Source organism: Giraffa tippelskirchi, chromosome 1, assembly GCF_054371585.1.
Source record: "Giraffa tippelskirchi isolate mGirTip1 chromosome 1, T2T-mGirTip1v1.2.pri, whole genome shotgun sequence".
NCBI lineage: Eukaryota > Metazoa > Chordata > Mammalia > Artiodactyla > Giraffidae > Giraffa > Giraffa tippelskirchi.
Window position 1 is genome coordinate 167,544,817 of NC_137275.1, and position 19,161 is coordinate 167,563,977.

Here is a 19,161-nt window from a genome sequence, read left to right on the forward strand (position 1 = left end):
TGGGGTTGCTAAGAGTTGGACACGACTGAGCAACTTTACTTTCACTTTTCACTTTCATGCATTGGATAATGAAATGGCAACCCACTCCAGTGTTCTTGCCTGGAGAATCCCAGGGACAGGGGAGCCTGGTGGGCTGCCGTCTCTGGGGTTGCACAGAGTCGGACACGACTGAAGTGACTTAACAGCAGCAGCAGGAGAATGATATCTTTGGAGAAAACAGTTTGTGAGAAGGTATGAGTGAGGAGCTTTAAAAAAATGTACTCCTAGAGCTTGCTGTGCTGTCTATAATCAGTTTCTCCTGCAATATACTACTATATGACTCTCTCCTGAGGAATCTAGAGGATGAGAGAAGAGTTGACTAGCTTTCCTAGAAGCAGAGTGAAGGAGAGTTGCTGCTGTGTTCAGCTTGCACTTCCAAAGCTTGACAGCAAGAGTGATGCAGAAGTGTCTCCCTGGGACTGTGTGTTAATCTTCTAGGGCAGCCCTAACAAAAGGCCTTAGACTGGGATGCTTAAAGAACAGAAACTCGTTTACTCACAGTTCTGGAGGCTGAAATCCATGATCAAGGTGCTGGCAGGTTTGATTTCTTCTGAGGCCTCTCTCCTTGGCTTGCAGGAGATCTCACAAGGTCTTTCCTCTGTGTGACTGTGTGATCTTATAGTGATCTCTCACTGTAAGGAGGCCAGTCATATTGGCCCACCCTACTGGTCTCATTTTAACTTTAATTGCCTCTTTAAAGTATCTTTACTCAAATATAGTCACATTCTGGGCTACTGGGGATTAGGACTTCCACATATGAATAGCAGGTGGGGAGCACAGTTCAGTCCATCATAAAATGTGTGGGGCTGTATATCGGACAGGGTTGTCAGGAGAGCTATCTTAGATTCTGCCAGAAAGAAGCTTGACTTGCAGATATTTTATGGCTCTGGTAAGAATAGGGTTCCAGAAGTAATGAAGAAATATTCATCTGAATGAGGGCATGGAGGATATGAGAACTCCTGCGTTCAAGGTTTCCGAAGAACCCATGAAAATGCCCACAGGAGACAGTCAGAGGCAGAGAGCACATAGGCAGGACACCACAGCACCAGGTATGCAAGGCCTTTCCTGCTGCCTCACTGCTTTCTCCTCCCCTTTCATCCCTCCCTACCTCCATGTTTGATTTGACCCTAAAGGGTAAGGAATCTGCTTAGTAAGTTGGGGAAGAAGGAGGTAAAGTTGCAACTTGGGAAAAGAGAGAAATAAGAAGAAAAGTACCATGTTCTCATTCCTTTCCAGTCTGTAAGTTTTCATCAACCACAAACTCTGGTTAGAGGAGGAGAAGTCATTATGACTTTGAGAAAAGGTAGACCTTTGACTAAGAAGCAGGCCTTGACATTCTAAATGCAGAATTACTTCTTAAAAAATATAAAGAACTTTTTATTCTTTGAGAGTGAGAGAAAGTGAACAGTTTATTGAAGTCCTCATGGAGGGTTAGAAGAACTTCATCCAATATATTTTCAGAGGACAAAGGTAAAATTTTCAAAAGCTGTGTACCATTTAGATCCTCTGTGTGCTAAGTCGCTTCAGTTGTGTCAGACTCTTTGTGACCCTGTGGACTGTAGCCCGCAGGCTCCCCTGTCTGTTGGGTTCTCCAGGCAAGAACACTAGAGTGGTTTGCCTTGCCCACCTCCAGGGGATCTTCCTGACCCAGGGATTGAATCCATGTCTCTTATGTCTTCATGTCTCTTGCAGTGGTAAGTAGGTTCTTTACCACTAGCACTACCTGGGAAGCCCTTAGATCCTGTAAGTTTTATTTATTCTATATACTAGAGGTCTTAGTGATCGGTCTTTGTGGTTCTAGCGGTTGTCTCAGACTGTGTTGATTGACTTAGCCGAGAAGATGGACACTAATCCCCAAGTACAGCAAGATAAGAACTCTCACCAGACTGGGATTAATGCCCATCCCTAAAGTTAGAGGAAGTACATGCATTCCCATTTTCCCAAACCAGTTTGGGAAACACTAGTGCCTCAAACACATGTTAAGCTGGCAAAACGAAACAAAAGACCAATAATATGTGATCAGAAACTCTCAAGTCAGTTATATGTTTAGAAATATAACAGGTAGAATGATACTGGGAAATGTCCTAGTATACAAATTAGCAATCCTGGATTTTAGTTGTGATACTGCCGCTAACTAGCTCTGTGTGATAGCAGCCACCCACTTATCCTCTCTGAGCCTCAACAGCTTCAGCTACATAATGATGGGTGTGGGCGAGATCCTTTTCCACTGTTCTTTTCTTCTGTCCATGCCTTGACATATGCAGAATCTTAGCTCCCAATCATGTATCTAAGTTCTCTGACCAGGGATGGAACCCATGTCCCCTGCAATGAAAGTGCAAAGTCCTAACCGCTGGACCACCAGGGAAGTCCCAATCCTTTTCTACTTTTAACCCCATCTATGGAGGTGTAGAAAAATCTTGTTTCTAGAGAGAGGAGTTTGACTTTGCAGTCATTTTATTTTGATTTATTTCTCAAATCTATGACAAACAATCTGTCACAACCCAAAAAAGTCCTGGAAAGTTAATTGAAATGTGGATAACTTCCAGAAATGCAATTTCATTGCTTCCTTTTTACCTGCTGGGTATAATCATGTCCTAGCTGCCTACATTTTTTTGCTTCTAAAGCATCTTATAAACCAGCAGAAGATCAGATGGGACTTTTATAAGCCTGGCAAAACCACTCTCTTTCTTTAAATTGCATCGCCTGCATAATGGGAAAATCCTACTCAGTTTACCCCCTCCAGAATGTGACTTAAAATGATTGGAAAAAGAATGATAAAGCAACAATGGAGAGAATATCCTGCAATCCTTTAATATCCTCTGCATAGTCATTTTCTGCCTATTCTTGCAGTTTGAGATCACAGGATTCTGACAACCTAATAACCCTTCATGCCAATAAAGTCGAGACTGCCTTTTTGTTTGATGTTGCTCGGAACATGCAATTATCCAAGGGCAGGTTGTAGGTTAACGTTTTCATCTACCACAGCTCTTTCTGCCTGAGAGAGACTAGGACAGACCTCTCAGTTTCAGTGAAATGAACTGGCCCGGGATTTGCCAGGTTTGAGATTTTACCTTTCAGAATGCTGGATGCTGTAAATCCTATTTTGGAAGAGATACTTTGGCTCTTTAAGAGTGACCATTTTGCTTCCAATATTTTTTTTAGATGAAAGATACAGAAATTTCCATAGTGTCCTACTTCCATCACCATTTAGACTTTCTTTTGAAGCTTCTGTCCCTCTTTTAGATATGAAGGTATTTACAATCAGATTCTCCGGCCCCTGAGAGAGCACTCTGGGATGGGGAGATGGCACTCTCAAGACAGATGGCTCCTTCCATTCTTATACTGTCCCCACCTACCCTGCTATTTGCTCTGTTTAGTAGTAGAAACACTAAGAGAATAAAGAAAAATTAAGAGATCCCAGCCTTCCAAAGGGAAAATAAGCATCCCTTTGTGGGATTGTCATTCCAGTGTTCTGAGCCCTGCATCCCTTATCTGCGCCCCTTCTCCATGCAGAACTAACTCCAGGAAGCTCTCTTTTGACATTCCTGGGCTGTATGAAGGAGGGGTGTCCCCGTGCCTCTGTGCATAAACATCACCTTCCTTCTTCCTTCCCACCATTTCCCCAACAGTGAACTACTATTCTTTGCCATTGCTACTCTTCTGGCAGTCTCTGATGTTAAAAGCACAGCGAGATAAAGAACAATTATAGATAGGAAAATGCTTTCTAGGAGCCTGGAGCAATAAAATCAGAAGATTTCAACATAATCTTTGCACCATTGTACCTTCCCTGTCTGAACTTGAACAAGTCAGTAAATCTCTTAAAAGTTAAGATTTCTTATATATCCAGTGGGATGACAATTCCTTCTTAGCTCACTCATGACATGTTACAAGAATCAAATACAATAATGTGCCGTATGCAACAGAAATGTTAGCTGTCATGAAGGATTGCACTGCTAATGATGTCATTGCTAACTCTTATGAATCATGGACTATAGACTGTTCCTTACTTACATGGATTCATTCTCACAACCCCCTGAGTTTTTAGTGTTATGTCCCCATTTCACTCATGACATGAAGAAAATAAAATCTAGATGGTTATTGGACTTCCCTCATGGCTTAGACAGTAAAGAGTCCTCCTGAAATGCAGGAGACCTGGGTTCATTACCTGGGTTGGGAAGATCCCCTGGAGGAGGGCATGGCAACCTACTCCAGTATTCTTGCCTGGAGAATCCCCATGGACAGAGGAGCCTGGTGGGCTACAGTCCTGTGATGTTCGGTGGTATTCTGTGGTGTCTGTGGTGTTCTGTGTTGTCCTGTGGTAGTCTGTGGTATTCTGTGGTATCGATGGTGTTCTGTGATGTACTGTGATGTCTGTGGTGTTCTTTGGTATCTGTGGTGTTCTGTGGTATCTGTGGTACTGTGTAGGGTTCTCAGGAGTCTATAGTGTCCTGTGATGTTCTGTGGTATTCTGTGGTGCCTGTGGAATTGTGTGGTGTTTAGAGGTGTCTGTAGTGTCCTGTGGTGTCTGTGGTATTCCGTAGTGTTCTATGTTTTCTGTGGTATTCTCTGGTGCTTGTGGTATTCTCTGTTGTGCTGCGGTGTCTGTGGTATTCTGTGATATCTTTGGTGTTCTGTGGTGCTCTGTGGTATCCTGCGGTATCTGTGGTGACTTGGTATTGTGTGGTGTCCTGTGGTGTGCTGTACTCTGGAGTGTCCTGTTGTTCTCTGTTGTGTCCTGTGGTGTGGTGTCATGTTGTGTTCTGTGTTATCCCCTGGCAGCTGCTCTTTTCACTCTGCTGGTGGGTCTGGAGTGCTATTGAATGGCTCTGGCTGTCTTAATCTAATTAAGCAGCTGTGGGGAGGAGACAGGCACAGATGCGGACAACTTACTTTCTTCTGGGTGGAAGAGCAGCTGGAGTGGACCAGCCCTTTAGACCATTGTGAGGACCGGTATACTCAGAGTTCTGAGGAAGAGGCCCCATGCTTTCTACCTCAGGCTTTCTGGGGAGGACTCGTGACTAGAGCTAGATGAAGAAGACGCCTGGGGTGACAGTCTCCTCACCTGGGTGCTTGCCTCAGAACCCGAGGCACATGCTGTCATTTGGGTCCCTGCTCTGTATCCTTCAAGGCTTTGTTTCATTTCTAACTTGTCCCTTCTACTTTCTCAAATCTAACTCAGAACTTCAGAGGAGATTTAATTACATCTCTAGAAGCATAAAGATAAAACATTGTATGTTTCTGCCAACAGATCCTCCTCCTGTTTTCCTGCCTTTTCACTGTCATTCTATACTCACACTTGGCTGGGGCACAATAAGACACTTCAACTCTACTCAGAAGTCATTTTGAAAAAGTAAAATAAAATTCTCTTTAGAGACATGCTATCTTAAAACCCGTCAAGACAATTCCCATTAGAAATGGTAAAATTCAATCATATATTTAACATGAGTATGGTTCAACACAGACAATAACTTTGGTGAATATCCAGAGAATTATTCTGGCTGAAATAAAAGCAATTCCAAAAGGTTTCATACTTTATGATTCTTGAAATGGGAAACTATAGAAATAGAGGACAGATTTTAAGGGATAAAGGAGAGGTGAGGTAGGAGAGACATGTATGAAAATAGAAGAACAACATAACGGATCCACAAGGTGACAAAAATATTCCTTATCTTGGGCTGTAATGGCATCAATGTTTTGGTTGTGATATTGTATTATAATTTTGCAAGATCTTCCTATGGGGAAAAGGTGTGATCTCTTTCTACTATTTCTTACAACTAAACGTGAATCTACAATTATTTTAAAATTTAATTGACAAAAATCTTAATGAATTTACCATTCACTTTAAGAGTTTGCTTTGTCTGTTACATTTTTATGACTTAAGTTGGAATTCAAAGTCTCCATGATCTTGCCCCAAACTGCCTGTCCAGCTTTATCTCCCAAACAAGCAGAACCTTCACTGTTCGCCCTATAAAACTTGGACTTTTCAATTTGACTTCTGTTTATAGGCCAGAACACCTTTCCTGCTTCCCCTTGTTCAGATCCTCCTCCATGTCAGGCTGGGCCAGTTTCTGCCTACACCACAAAACCATGGAGAAACTATTTTCCTCCCTCCAAACGACTGCAGGGTTTTTTTTTTTTTGTATCAGTCTTGATATATTTTGTACATTCTGTCTTTTATTTCTATGATTTTGTATACATTTCTCATTTTTTTCTATTAGATGTAAGCATTGAGAGAGCAGGAGCTTTCATTTTTATGTGAAGCAAATAACCTTTGTAAATCACTAGAATTGTGTTTTCACAGAACAAGAACTGAATACCTGTTATTTCTTTTGCATTCCTTAGTTATTTTGTACACAGTAGATATCCAATTACTGTTAAATCAATAAATGTAACAGGTTTTTGTTTTTGAAACTATATCAAGGCACTTTGTTTTGCCTTGATTGAAAGGTAAGTGATTGAAACTAATTTGCCTTATGTGAAGACTTATTAAACAACTATCATTTAGAGTTTTTCCTTTTATAGACAGAAGGAATATATTCCAGTAAACAAAATATATACAAACAAAATGTAACAATGGGTATTACATAGCTTCATGTTTTTCTAGACACAAGGACTAAATTATAAAAAATAAAATTAAATGATGAATGTTACATATTTAATCAAGTATCAATTAAACATCTACAATACCACATGGGACCCAGGCAGTAGCACAGAACTAGGAGTTAGAATACAAGAGGGCATTAGCCAGACTTTCCCAATGGTAATTTAGCGACTGTTCAAGGGTCTCGATTTCTCCATGCCTCTGTGAAGTTATTGGGCTAGAAGAACACTAGGTTTTTTTCTAGTTCTGACAGTCTGTGGTTACTTGAGTTTTGGATGACTGAACATTGAACACAAATGCTAAGCTATGTGCTTTTAAGTCCCCTAATCCTTCTCATTGAATTCATACTGGCTGAGGCTCTGACTCAATCACCGGGTAACCAATGTCATTGTGGGCTCCTGGGCGGCGTTTGCAATCAGTTTCTTCTGCTTGTCATCTGCTTAGTCCTGCTGTCCCTGACTATTAGCTTAAAGATTAATCATGATGACTGGTAACTCAGGGGTGAAAGGCAGTTGAGTTCATTTAATTAGAACTAACCCCACTTTGGGATTAAATATATTCAAATTTCCAACCTCAGCTCAAAACCAAGTTTTGTTCACATTCCTCTCCATCCTGTTCTGTCTTTGATAGTAAATTTTAACTTTTATTTGAAAGGAATGATTTTTTTAAGATGGAAAGGATGAGCAAATCACAATTATGGGGTCCTAACTGAAATTAGCTTAGCAGCAGGCCCCTGGAAGACTGAGAAAAGGAGTGCAGAGAAGATACAGTCAAGGTCAAAAGAAAGATACTTTCTTTGATGTCTAAATATACTTTATTATTTTTGTTCATATTGTTATTATTAATTTAAGATATTAGTAAATTAGTAATGGGTTGGGCAGTTGTTACATCCTAGGAACCCTGCAAAACATTTTACAAACATTATTTCATTTAATAGAATAATGCAATTAGGTTAAGTACCATTATTGATTTTTTCTTATAGATAAAGAAACTTGAATTTAGAGGGGTTGAGTATCTTGTCCGAAATTCCAAGGCCAATGAGTGCTGAGCAAGGATTTGAAACCATATTGCTGGGCTCCAAGGACCATGTGCTTATGTAGAACATTATAATTCTCCCCAAATATCAATAGCCCCCATTATCTGTTGAATGATTGCTAAATGAGAAAAGTTTAATAATTAGCATAGGTTAATACCACTAGTGAGCAGTGGAACCAGAATTTAGAATTTCTTTGACTCCAAAGGTCAACATCTTTATGTCTTCATTGTGCTTTGGTAGGAAAGTCATTTAGCCTGTTTCTAAATGGTTAGAGATTTGTAACTAGTTCAAATTAAAGTACCTCCTGAGATGTCATCAGAATACAAGCAATCTGTTATTAAGGGAAAATATTCAAGTAAGTAAGCTAGGAAACAGAAAGGGCAATATTTCAGTAGTATAAAGAAGGAACAGTCACTAATCCTCAAGAGAGCATAAAATTTTATTTAAAATTGCCCAAGAGAGAAGGTATATTTTCCAATTTATAAATATCCCTGTCAGTTTACCATGGAGGATGGTAATTAATAATCAAATCTTGAAATGAAATATTTATTCCTTAAAGCTATTAAACCTGCTTTTCTCTGATTCTTGTTAACTCAGTAACTGTGAGTTTTGTTTGTCTTGTAGGGTTCTCTCCAGGCCAACAACACAACTTGACAGAATATTAGATGTGTGTATGAGATATAGAGCCATTATCAAGAAATAGTAAGATAAGAGAAAGCTATGGTTAAGTAAATGCAATGCATTGTCCTAAATTAAGTTATGGATGGGGGGGGATATCATAAAGGACATTAATGGAACAATTAGAGAAAATTGTATGTGGATTGTATATTAGATACTAGTACCTTGTCAATGTTAAATTTCCTGAATTAATTATACTGTGGCTAAGATTTCGTTATTTCTAGAAAAAGATACTGAAATATTTTGGGGTAAAGGTACATGAAGTTTAAGAGTTATTCTTAAAAGTTTGTCTCAAGACAAAAGTAAAAAGAATCTATATATAAAGAATGAGAATGAAAAAGTCAATGAGGAAAAATATTAAAAATTAGTGAATAAAAGATATATGAGAGTTCTCTGTGTTGCTATAGCAGTTCCTCCAAAAGTTGAAATTATTTTAAAATGACAAAGTTAAAAAATTATTTGGCAGCCTTGATTAGGCTGATTGATTTGCATTTTTATATTTGTTACATTTCTCAAGATCTGATGAATCTTTAAGTGATTTGACAAAAATAAAAAAAATCTAAAATCATGAAACTGGTGAAATCACTTCAAAATCATGCTTTGTCTGCCTCCCATAAACATTTCTATAAAACTCAGAGATGGCTATTAAAACACAACTAAACTAAACAAAATGAAAGAAAGCTAAGCTAAATGTTTGTGAAACTAGTTAGCATATTACACTGAAGTAACTGTGCAAAAAACATTGCAATACCTTTGGCGTAGATATTCTACTAGGCAATAAAGTTGAATTCCTAGGGATTTAAAGATTATCCTAAGTGTTTATAGATGTTAACAGATGACAATGCATAATCCTAAATTAAGTTATGGATCATTAAATTATGGATCCTAAATTAAGTTAATGGATGTGACTGTTTTCTCTTGGAATAAAAACACCATCTAGAATCTAAAGAATGATTTAGAGATATGGTCTAGAGAAACCTCAAACTCCCCTGGAAATTTTGTGGCCTTCCCTTCAGAGAGAGATGCCATCTTTCCCCCCACCCTCCCTCACAGAATGGCAAAGGGATAAATGAGCTATTTCTCCCTCATTTGTGTCTTGGTATCTTCCAGACTCCTGCAGTCTCATCAGGTTACAAGAGTGAGCTTCCATGCCTTTCTGGTAGTCACTGAATTTTGGTATCCAGGGAATTTAGCTGTCCTCTCCAATTCTCCTTCCTCTATATTTTCTCACTATGAAAAAGGGAAGACTCAAATCTACCTCCAGAGAGCACTGAAAAACCCCAAGGTGAATCAACAATGAAATTGTAATTGGGAACTTAACACTTCATGTGAAAATATAATCTGGTTGTTTGATATACCCTGTAAAAGTCACCAAAAGATAAGAGTTTACTTGACGACTCATGAACACTTCTAAAAGTCCAAGTGAAATTATATACTCAAAATATTACCTGAGCCCAGGGAAAGGTGTCTTTGGGTCCATTACTCCTCCCTGAATTATGTGAAGAAATAACTAAAATTTCTTACTTTGAGTTAACTCTATTTTTAGTTGGCCACAAAAATTTAAGAAAAATATTTTCTATTTCTCATTGACGATTTCAAAATAAACCCAGAAACATGCATCCTAAAAAATGAAAGAAAAAAAAGAAAAGACACTAGATATTTGAGAATCCATACTTGACCCCTGATACTGCCTTTTCCTAAACAGTTACCTCTCACTCCTATGAGTTACTTTGGTGTTCCTAGAGATGAAAATACTTCTGCCATGTGGATATTGAAGACCATGAGGTCACATTTGTGACTGCAGAACTGAATTTTTTATGATAAAATTTCTATTGTACATCCTGTAGTCATGGGTTAATAAGATACCCTTTAACTTTTCAGTGTTTTAAGAATTATTGCCAGTATAGCTTCAGAAATCAGAGGAGAAGGAACACAAATAATGTTTACAAGGTCAGAAGGAGCCAATATTAAACAGATTTTTTTTTTGTTTAATACTGTAATGTCTTATTTATACAAGGAAGATTTAATTTTCAAATATTTAAACTTGCTTCTGGCTTTTGTCTTGTTCTGTGTTCATCCCTCTTTGTTCAACATTTAAAAATGTTCTGATGTGACGCCATTACAATATTAACGTGTCTATCTATTAATTTATTTGTATATGACTTTAAACATCTTTGCATAATGTAGACACTCTCTGGTTTTTGGAAAACACAACCCTCCTCTGTATTTGGCTTTCTTCCCTTCTCAGTGTCCTAACATCTTTCAATTCTCCCTAGACTTTAATTCCTCCTGTTTTCAAAATGATCATTATGTCCCAAATTATGTAAAACAATCCAGACTACAAATCTTATAGGCCCATACAGATTACAGAAACTCTTACAATTGGAAATAAAATTGGAAAAAAAATTATAAATAAAATTATTTCTAAGAAGCTAGTAAATTTCATTCATTCACACATTGTTGCACTTGACCATGGCAGCTATTACAATGTTCTAGTAACAGTGTCACTGAGGAATCTGTTAATGTAAAATGACAAGCTTAATCATTTATATAAAATTTGAATCTGGAAAAAAAAGTGTTATCCTTAAGATTATTAAGATTACTAGGCTTAAATTTTAAGCTGCTGAACTAAGAGTTTTATAATATGTATGAAAGTGAAAGTGAAAGTCGCTCCGTCGTGTCCAACTCTTTGTGACCCTATGGACTATATAATCCATGGAATTCTTTAAGCCAGAGTACTGGAGTGAGTAGCCTTTCCCTTCTCCAGGGGATCTTCACAACCCAGGGATCGAACATCTCTCACATTGCAGGTGGATTGTTTACCAGCTGAGCCACAAGGAAAGCCCAAGAACACTGGAGTGGGTAGCCTATCCCTTCTCCAGAGGATCTTCCTGACCCAGGAATATACAAAAACGTTATACTTGGGCTTAAGTCACTTCCCATGTGGGAGCATAAAAAGAGGCTCTTTGAGGGCAAAAATATATAAATATGATCCAGTTAGTTTTACAGATGACATTTTCCCTGCTGCTTCCCTATGACCCCCAGATCTCTGCTCAGAACACTCAGCACTACCTTGTTGCATAGAACAGCATCTTCCAACACGGGGGTCTTAATGTTCATTGGTATTAAATGAGTGAAGGGAAAGCAAAGCCTTTGGTTAAATAAATTTTGGGAAAAAACCTATTAAACAAAACTAAACAAGTTGTAGGACTTCTCTCAGAACTTAAACTATGCCAGTGTGCAATCAGCAACTCCAAGAGGGGAAAATATTATATAGAATTTTTTGATGGAATATGTCCAGAGGTACTATTTTGTAGGACTTCTTTCCTCTTTATTCATTGCAAATTTGCTCATCATTAAAGTTCATATTCAGTCAAATTTCCTTATGCCATTCCCAAGTCCATCAGTATTGGTCACCACCACCCTTTGGCATCTTACTATAATCTTATGGTCTTGAATTCTCATTTCCATTACACGCCCCATCTTTTTTTTTTTTGAGACAGTATCTTTGTTCTCTACATATTAAAGCATTTTGGATAATGGACCATCCACTATTAACCTATTTTCTACAACACCTAACATAGTGCCCAGAACTCTGTTAGGAACTCAGTAAATGCTTGCCACCTATATCAAAAGTTTGCTATTGATTTCAAAAATTCTTCCAGAATATAAAATTTGTTTCTTTACTTACTTGAGAATTAGTAGATTAAACTTTATTTTTAAATACATCTTTATGCTCAATTTAACACTGCTTTTGAGTGACAGGGAGAGTAAATCACTATAACCAAAAACTTAACTTAAAAAAATCACACTGAACAAGAATCATGCAAGGTTGTTTTTATTAAGCTGTATGTTTAGGTTACATCTAAGTATTTCAGGCATTACTTCATTTGACAAGAAGACATGACATTCTAGGAAACATTTCAACAAATTCCAAGGATTGAACCACTATGGAGAACAGAGCATACCTAGTCTGAAGTTACAGGTATGGTAAGTACTTCAAGGGGTCATAAAAGAAAGATGCTAAATGACAGCTGATCCTCTTCTATAAAATGATTATCCTAGGCAAGTAGCTACAAAGAGAAGCACATGACTATTACAGAGCTAGAGAGACTGCATCCAAATCCATCATTTTTATTTCAGGGAGGACTTGGCTATCATATCAGAAGGCTGATTCTTTCAGAATAAGATACATGTCGTTTTCTATGTGTAGTATTAATGCTAATATGATTAGCTTATGTTTAAAGAATCAAGGAAAGAACAATTTTGCATTTAAAACCACTAAGATATATTAGCCACTGCAGGAGATGCTTAGCCATTGAGGAGTCATCTCTGTACTCTCATAGTTTATGAGTTCTTCTGAGAAATTTTGATTGTGACCGTCTTGACTTCTGTGTATTCATGGAAACCATATTCTCCGCTAGAGAGTGGAGAAAAAATGCACAGAATTTAGCAGAGCTGTACAAATACACTATGGTCAATGATTTGGTACAAGTTTGTTCCTGCTTATCTGGCTAGGGACAATGGAAAATATTTTCAGTGGTCTGTGTACAGAAGCATTTCAAAAGGTAGCTAGCCTACCATAATATATCTGGTCTTATATAAATCCCCTTTGGGAAAACTTTGTACATTTTTTTTTTTTTTGCACACTTTAAATGATCATGTACACTCAGTTGACTTTTAAGGAAATTGTTCATTGTTGACAATTTTTTCAGCTTGACTATAAAAGTGCTCACCACACACACACACAAGCCCAAGAGAAATTTTATCATTTCTAGTTTAGGTTCTAATATATAAGATGGGTATATTACTAGAGGAAATGTAGTTATATTCAAAATATAATCACTTAAGTAATATGGAAAAATTATATATTCAAGTTTAGTTCGGTTTAGTTCAGTGTATTCACCATTTCCAATTGATCCAGAAATGAGGAAGTGGCTAAAAAATGACCAGGCTTCTATTTTCATTCTAACTTACCCTAGTAGTAGTGTTAGTCGCTCAGTCATGTCCGACTCTTTGCAAACCCATGGACTGTGGTCCACCAGGCTCCTCTGTCCATGGGATTTTCCAGGCAAGAATACTGGAGTGGGTTGCCATTTCCTTCTCCAGAGGATCTTCCCCACCCAGGTATCGAACCTGGGTCTCTTGCATTGCAGGCAAATTCTTTACCATGTGAGCTTAGCTTAAAACAGAATAGAATATTTTCTAGCTGTAGTTGTAGTAACATCTTTTGATTCTTGGCAAAATCAAAAACGCCGCAGAATAAAACAAAATAAAAAGCTTGACCTTATTGTTACAGGTTTTTATTTGAGTGTAGGGTTGATTGTTTTGTTTTAAGAAGGGGAGAGGGTTCATTGGGCTAAAATGTGGGACTTTTTTGTGGATTTTTTGATTCATGAAACCCCTGTCATTTGCTATATAACTCTTAAATCCAACCCAAATGATCAGTAATTAAGCTTGAGTCAATCAATCGAAACTCTGATATCTTGCTATCAGTTTTATTGAGACCTCCTACCAGTTTTAGAAACTGTGATTTACCCTTCCTTAAAGAAATAACTAAAAAAATTAGGTTAACTTATTCTCTATATTGTTTTGATGAAAGGATTAAATTACATGAATGTAAGAGTACTCTTAAAATCATAACACTCATGCACATGTAGACTTACAGAGGAAAAAGATCTTGATCTTTTTCTACCCCTCCCCTTTGGTGATGTAGACAGGTATGTAGAAGACATCTTTTTCTCCTGGGTAACCTAATCCTCTTACACTGATTATTTTCTTGGACAATTAAGCTTCTGAAAATACCTTCTAAAAGCTTCAGTGAGCATGTTCTTCAAAGTAATTAAAGGGTTTAGCCCCAGTTGTCTGAAACCCATTAAAGGATAATATTTTAGTAAGTATTTTATCTCACAAAGTTAGATATATTAACCCATGATTTTTGCCAATAGTCTTTCCATTGTATTTTGGGTTACATGGACACTTGAAACTCTCAGGAGAGTACAAAGTGTGATAATTGTCTTACTTAGGCTGAAATAAACCCTGCTTCTTAGTATTCTGATGTATAGACATTCTTATGTCTTGATATAACACAAAATACCTGTTTACATTTCTGTTTATATTGCTAGTCTATGAGTTATTGGTTCTGTGCTTCTAAAATTGTCAATGTACCAGTCACTTGGCACTTGATTCAAATGCTGATTCTATTTCAGCAGGTCTGGAGAGAGGCCTGAGACTTTGGATTTCCAACACACTTTTAAATGATACCCGTGCTTCTATTCCAGGGTGCACCCTGGAGTAATAAGATGCAGTAACATATTATGCTTGTTTTTCACCCTGTATCCAGAAGTTAGCTTGGCAGTAATTAATTAAGTAGACACAGAGGAAATGTTTGCTGAACTTCTTTGGCAAATATAATCAAGCAAATACTATTCATGTTAGCCTACCAGTTTATGATACTTTATTTCTCCCCATTTCTGAAAGGGACAGGAAGAAAGAAACATCTTATGAGGTGTTGAGAGCCAATTAAGTTTGAAATGGCATACTAGTAAAATTTCAAGTGACCTGTGTTAATCTAAGTAAAAATTAGTCCAATTACACACAGAGAGAGATTTCTGCCATTTAACTCATTCCAGGGCTAGCATCATGATGGGAGTGCCGATTCTGCTTTGGGCACCCAGCATCAGTACCTCACTGGTGTCTGTATACTATTATTTTTAGCTCTTTAAGGACCAGTGATCAACCAGATGATCAATTCTACCTTTCTATCTTTGAGGAGGAACTGTACCTGAACTCTTGGGAGTCATTTGAAATTATTGCTTCAGCAATGCTCTTTAAACATCTTGTAGTGAATGATGTGTTTATTAAATTTGCCAACTTTGGTTTCAGATAGACATTAACACTAGCATCCTCAGCTGGGATTTTTGAAGTAAAAATTACAGTATAATGTTTTCCTTTATATTTTCAATAAGGAAGTTATCTATACCCATATTCCACATTTTTGGGGAATAATTTATGGTTGGTTCTCCTTTTCATCCTTCTCTTACTTGATTTGCTTATGTCTTGAACATAAAGTTTTATTAAATTGTATCTAACAGTCTAACAAAATTTATGTGTATAGTCTGCTTTAGTTATTTCATCCCTTCTATTTATTTTATTTTCAACATTCCTAGGGAATTTTATTGGATATCTGGACCAGCAATCAACTAATCTTCAAAATAATCTAACTTTCGTTATAGTTCTTTGTATAAAGTACTTGGTGCTCCCAAGGACTCCCCAGTAATGGATATTATAAGGAAAAAGAACTTGGGGAGGATGAACTATTTGTTGAGTCCCCACCCCACTTTGTGACAGTTACAGTACTAAGTAATGAACAGGAAATAAGTTCTCTAACTCTCAAAGCCATCTTAAAAGGAATATTAACATTTCCCTGAAAAAGAATTTAGAATAATGATAATAAAAATGATCCAAAATCTTGAAAACAAAATGGAGTTACAGATAAATAGCCTGGAGACAAGGATTGAGAAGATGCAAGAAGTGTTTAACAAGGGCCTAGAAGAAATAAAAAAGAGTCAATATATAATGAATAATGAAATAAATGAGATCAAAAACACTCTGGAGGGAACCAACAGTAGAATAATGGAGGCAGAAGATAGGATAAGTGAGATAGAAGATAGAATGGTGGAAATAAATGAGGCAGAGAGGAAAAAAGAAAAAAGAATCAAAAGAAATGAGGAAAACCTCAGGGACCTCTGGGACAATATGAAACGCCCCAACATTCGAATCATAGGAGTCCCAGAAGAAGAAGATAAAAGGAAAGGCCATGAAAAAATACTCGAGGAGATAATAGTTGAAAATTTCCCTAAAATGGGGAAGGAAATAGTCACACAAGTCCAAGAAACCCAGAGAGTCCCAAACAGGATAAACCCAAGGTGAAACACCCCAAGACACATATTAATCAAATTAACAAAGATCAAACACAAAGAACAAATATTAAAAGTAGCAAGGGAAAAACAACAAGTAACACACAAGGGGATCCCCATAAGGATAACAGCTGATCTTTCAATAGAAACTCTTCAGGCTAGAAGGGAATGGCAGCACATACTTAAAGTAATGAAAGAGAATAACCTACAACCCAGATTACTGTACCCAGCAAGGATCTCATTCAGATATGAAGGAGAATTCAAAAGCTTTACAGACAAGAAAAAGCTGAGAGTATTCAGCACCACCAAACCAGCTCTCCAACAAATGCTAAAGGATCTTCTCTAGACAGGAAACACAGAAAGGGTGTATAAACACGAACTCAAAACAACAAAGTAAATGGCAACGGGACAATACTTATCAATAATTACCTTAAATGTAAATGGGTTGAATGCCCCAAACAAAAGACAAAGACTGGCTGAATGGATACAAAAACAAGACCCCTATATATGCTGTCTACAAGAGACCCACCTCAAAACAAGGGACACATTCAGACTGAAAGTGAAGGGCTGGAAAAAGATATTTCACTTAAACAGAGACCAAAAGAAAGCAGGAATCGCAATACTCATTTCAGAAAAAATAGAGTTTAAAATAAAGGCTGTGAAAAGAGACAAAGAAGGACACTACATAATGATCAAAGGATCAATCCAAGAAGAAGATATAACAATTATAAATATATATGCACCCAACATAAGAGCACCACAATATGTAAGGCAAATACTAACAAGTATGAAAGGGGAAATTAACAATAACACAATAATAGTGGGAGACTTTAATGCCCCACTCACACCTATGGATAGATCAACTAAACAGAAAATTAACAAGGAAACACAAACTTTAAATGATGCAAATGACCAGCTAGATTTAATTGATATTTACAGGACAATTCACCCCAAAACAACCAATTTCACCTTTTTCTCAAGTGCACACGGAAACTTCTCCAGGATAGATCACACCCTGGGCCATAAATCTAGCCTTGGTAAATTCAAAAAAATTGAAATCATCCCAGTCATCTTCTCTGACCACAATGCAGTAAGATTAGACCTCAATTACAGGAAAAAAGCTATTAAAAATTCCAACATATGGAGGCTGAACAACACGTTTCTGAATAACCAACAAATCACAGAAGAAATCAAAAAAGAAATCAAAATATGCATAGAAACAAATAAAATGAAAGCACAACAACCCAAAACCTATGGGACACTGTAAAAGCAGTGCTAAGGGGAAGGTTCATAGCAATATAGGAGTACCTCAAGAAACAAGAAAAAAATCAAATAAATAACCTAACTCTACACCTAAAGCAACTAGAGAAGGAAGAAATGAAGAACCCCAGGGTTAGTAAAAGGAAAGAAATCTTTAAATTTAGGGCAGAAATAAATGCAAAAGAAACAAAAAAGACCATAGCAAAAATCAACAAAACTGAAAGCTGGTTTTTCAAGAAGATAAACAAAATTGACAAACGATTAGCCAGACTTATCAAGAAAGAAAGGGAGAAGAATCAGATCAACAAAATTAGAAATGAAAATGGAGAGATCACAACAGACTCCACAGAAATACAAGGATCATAAGAGACTACTACCAACAGCTATATGCCAATGAAATGGACAACTTGGAAGAAAGGGACAAATTCTTAGAAAAGTATAACTTTCCAAAACTGAACCAGGAAGAAATAAAAGATCTTAACAGACCCATCACAAGCACGAAAATCGAAACTGTAATCAGAAATCTTCCATCAAACAAAAGCCCAGGACCAGATGGCTTCACAGCTGAATTCTACCAAAAATTTAGAGAAGAGCTAACACCTCTCTTACTCAGACTCTTCCAGAAAATTGCAGAAGGTAAACTTCCGAACTCATTCTATGAGGCCACTGTCACCCTAATTCCAAAACCAGACAAAGATGCCACAAAAAAAGAAAACTACAGGCCAATATCACTGATGAACATAGATGCAAAAATCCTTAATAAAATTCTAGCAAACAGAATCCAACATCATATTAAAAAGATCATACATCATGACCAAGTGGGCTTTATCCCAGGAATGCAAGGTTTCTTTAATATCCACAAGTCAATCAATGTAATACACTACATAGACAAATTGAAAGATAAAAACCATATGATTATCTCAATAGATGCAGAAAAAGCCTTTGACAAAATTCAACATCCATTTATGATAAAAACCCTCCAGAAAGCAGGAATAGAAGGAACATACCTCAACATAATAAAAGCTATATATATGACAAACCCACAACAAACATCATCCTCAATGGTGAAAAATTGAAAGCATTTCCCCTAATGTCAGTAACAAGGCAAGAGTGCCCACTCTCACCACTACTATTCAGCATAGTTTTGGAAGTTTTGGCCACAGCAATCAGAGCAGAAAAAGAAATGAAAGGAATCCAGATAGGAAAAGAAGAAGTAAAACTCTCACTGTTTGCATATGACATGATCCTCTACATAGAAAACCCTAAAGATTCTACCAGAAAATTACCAGAGTTAATCAATGAATATAGTAAAGTTGCAGGATATAAAATTAACACACAGAAATCTCTTGCATTCCTATACACTAACAATGAGAAACAGAAAGAGAAATTAAGGAAACAATACCATTCATCATTGCAATGAAAAGAATAAAATACTTAGGAATATATCTACCTAAAGAAACAAAAGACTTATCTATAGAAAACTATAAAACACTGATGAAAGAAATCAAAGAGGACACAAACAGATGGAGAAATGTTCTGTGTTCACAGATTGGAAGAATTAATATAGTGAAAATGAGCATACTACCCAAAGCAAACTATAGATTCAGTGCAATCCCTATCAAGCTACC

The 19,161-nt window shown here is 37.0% G+C and overlaps 1 protein-coding gene and 1 long non-coding RNA gene across 5 annotated transcripts in view; one reads left to right on the top strand and one right to left on the bottom strand.

Moving 5' to 3' along the window:
* Positions 1-1,622: 1,622 nt before the first annotated feature.
* LOC145511994 (uncharacterized) lies at positions 1,623-18,717 on the top strand. The gene is made up of 2 exons (XR_014058249.1): positions 1,623-1,733; positions 15,524-18,717. It is a non-coding gene; the product is annotated as an uncharacterized LOC145511994 (long non-coding RNA).
* ALDH1A1 (aldehyde dehydrogenase 1 family member A1) overlaps positions 12,175-19,161 on the bottom strand; it is an 86,268-nt gene continuing 79,281 nt past the window's right edge. For all 4 annotated transcript variants that reach the window (XM_081505448.1, XM_081505449.1, XM_081505446.1 and 1 more), the window contains one exon: positions 12,175-12,774. In XM_081505448.1, the coding sequence (XP_081361574.1) occupies positions 12,702-12,774 (73 nt within the window). In that variant the 3' untranslated portion in view covers positions 12,175-12,701. The remainder of the gene's footprint in view (positions 12,775-19,161) is intronic.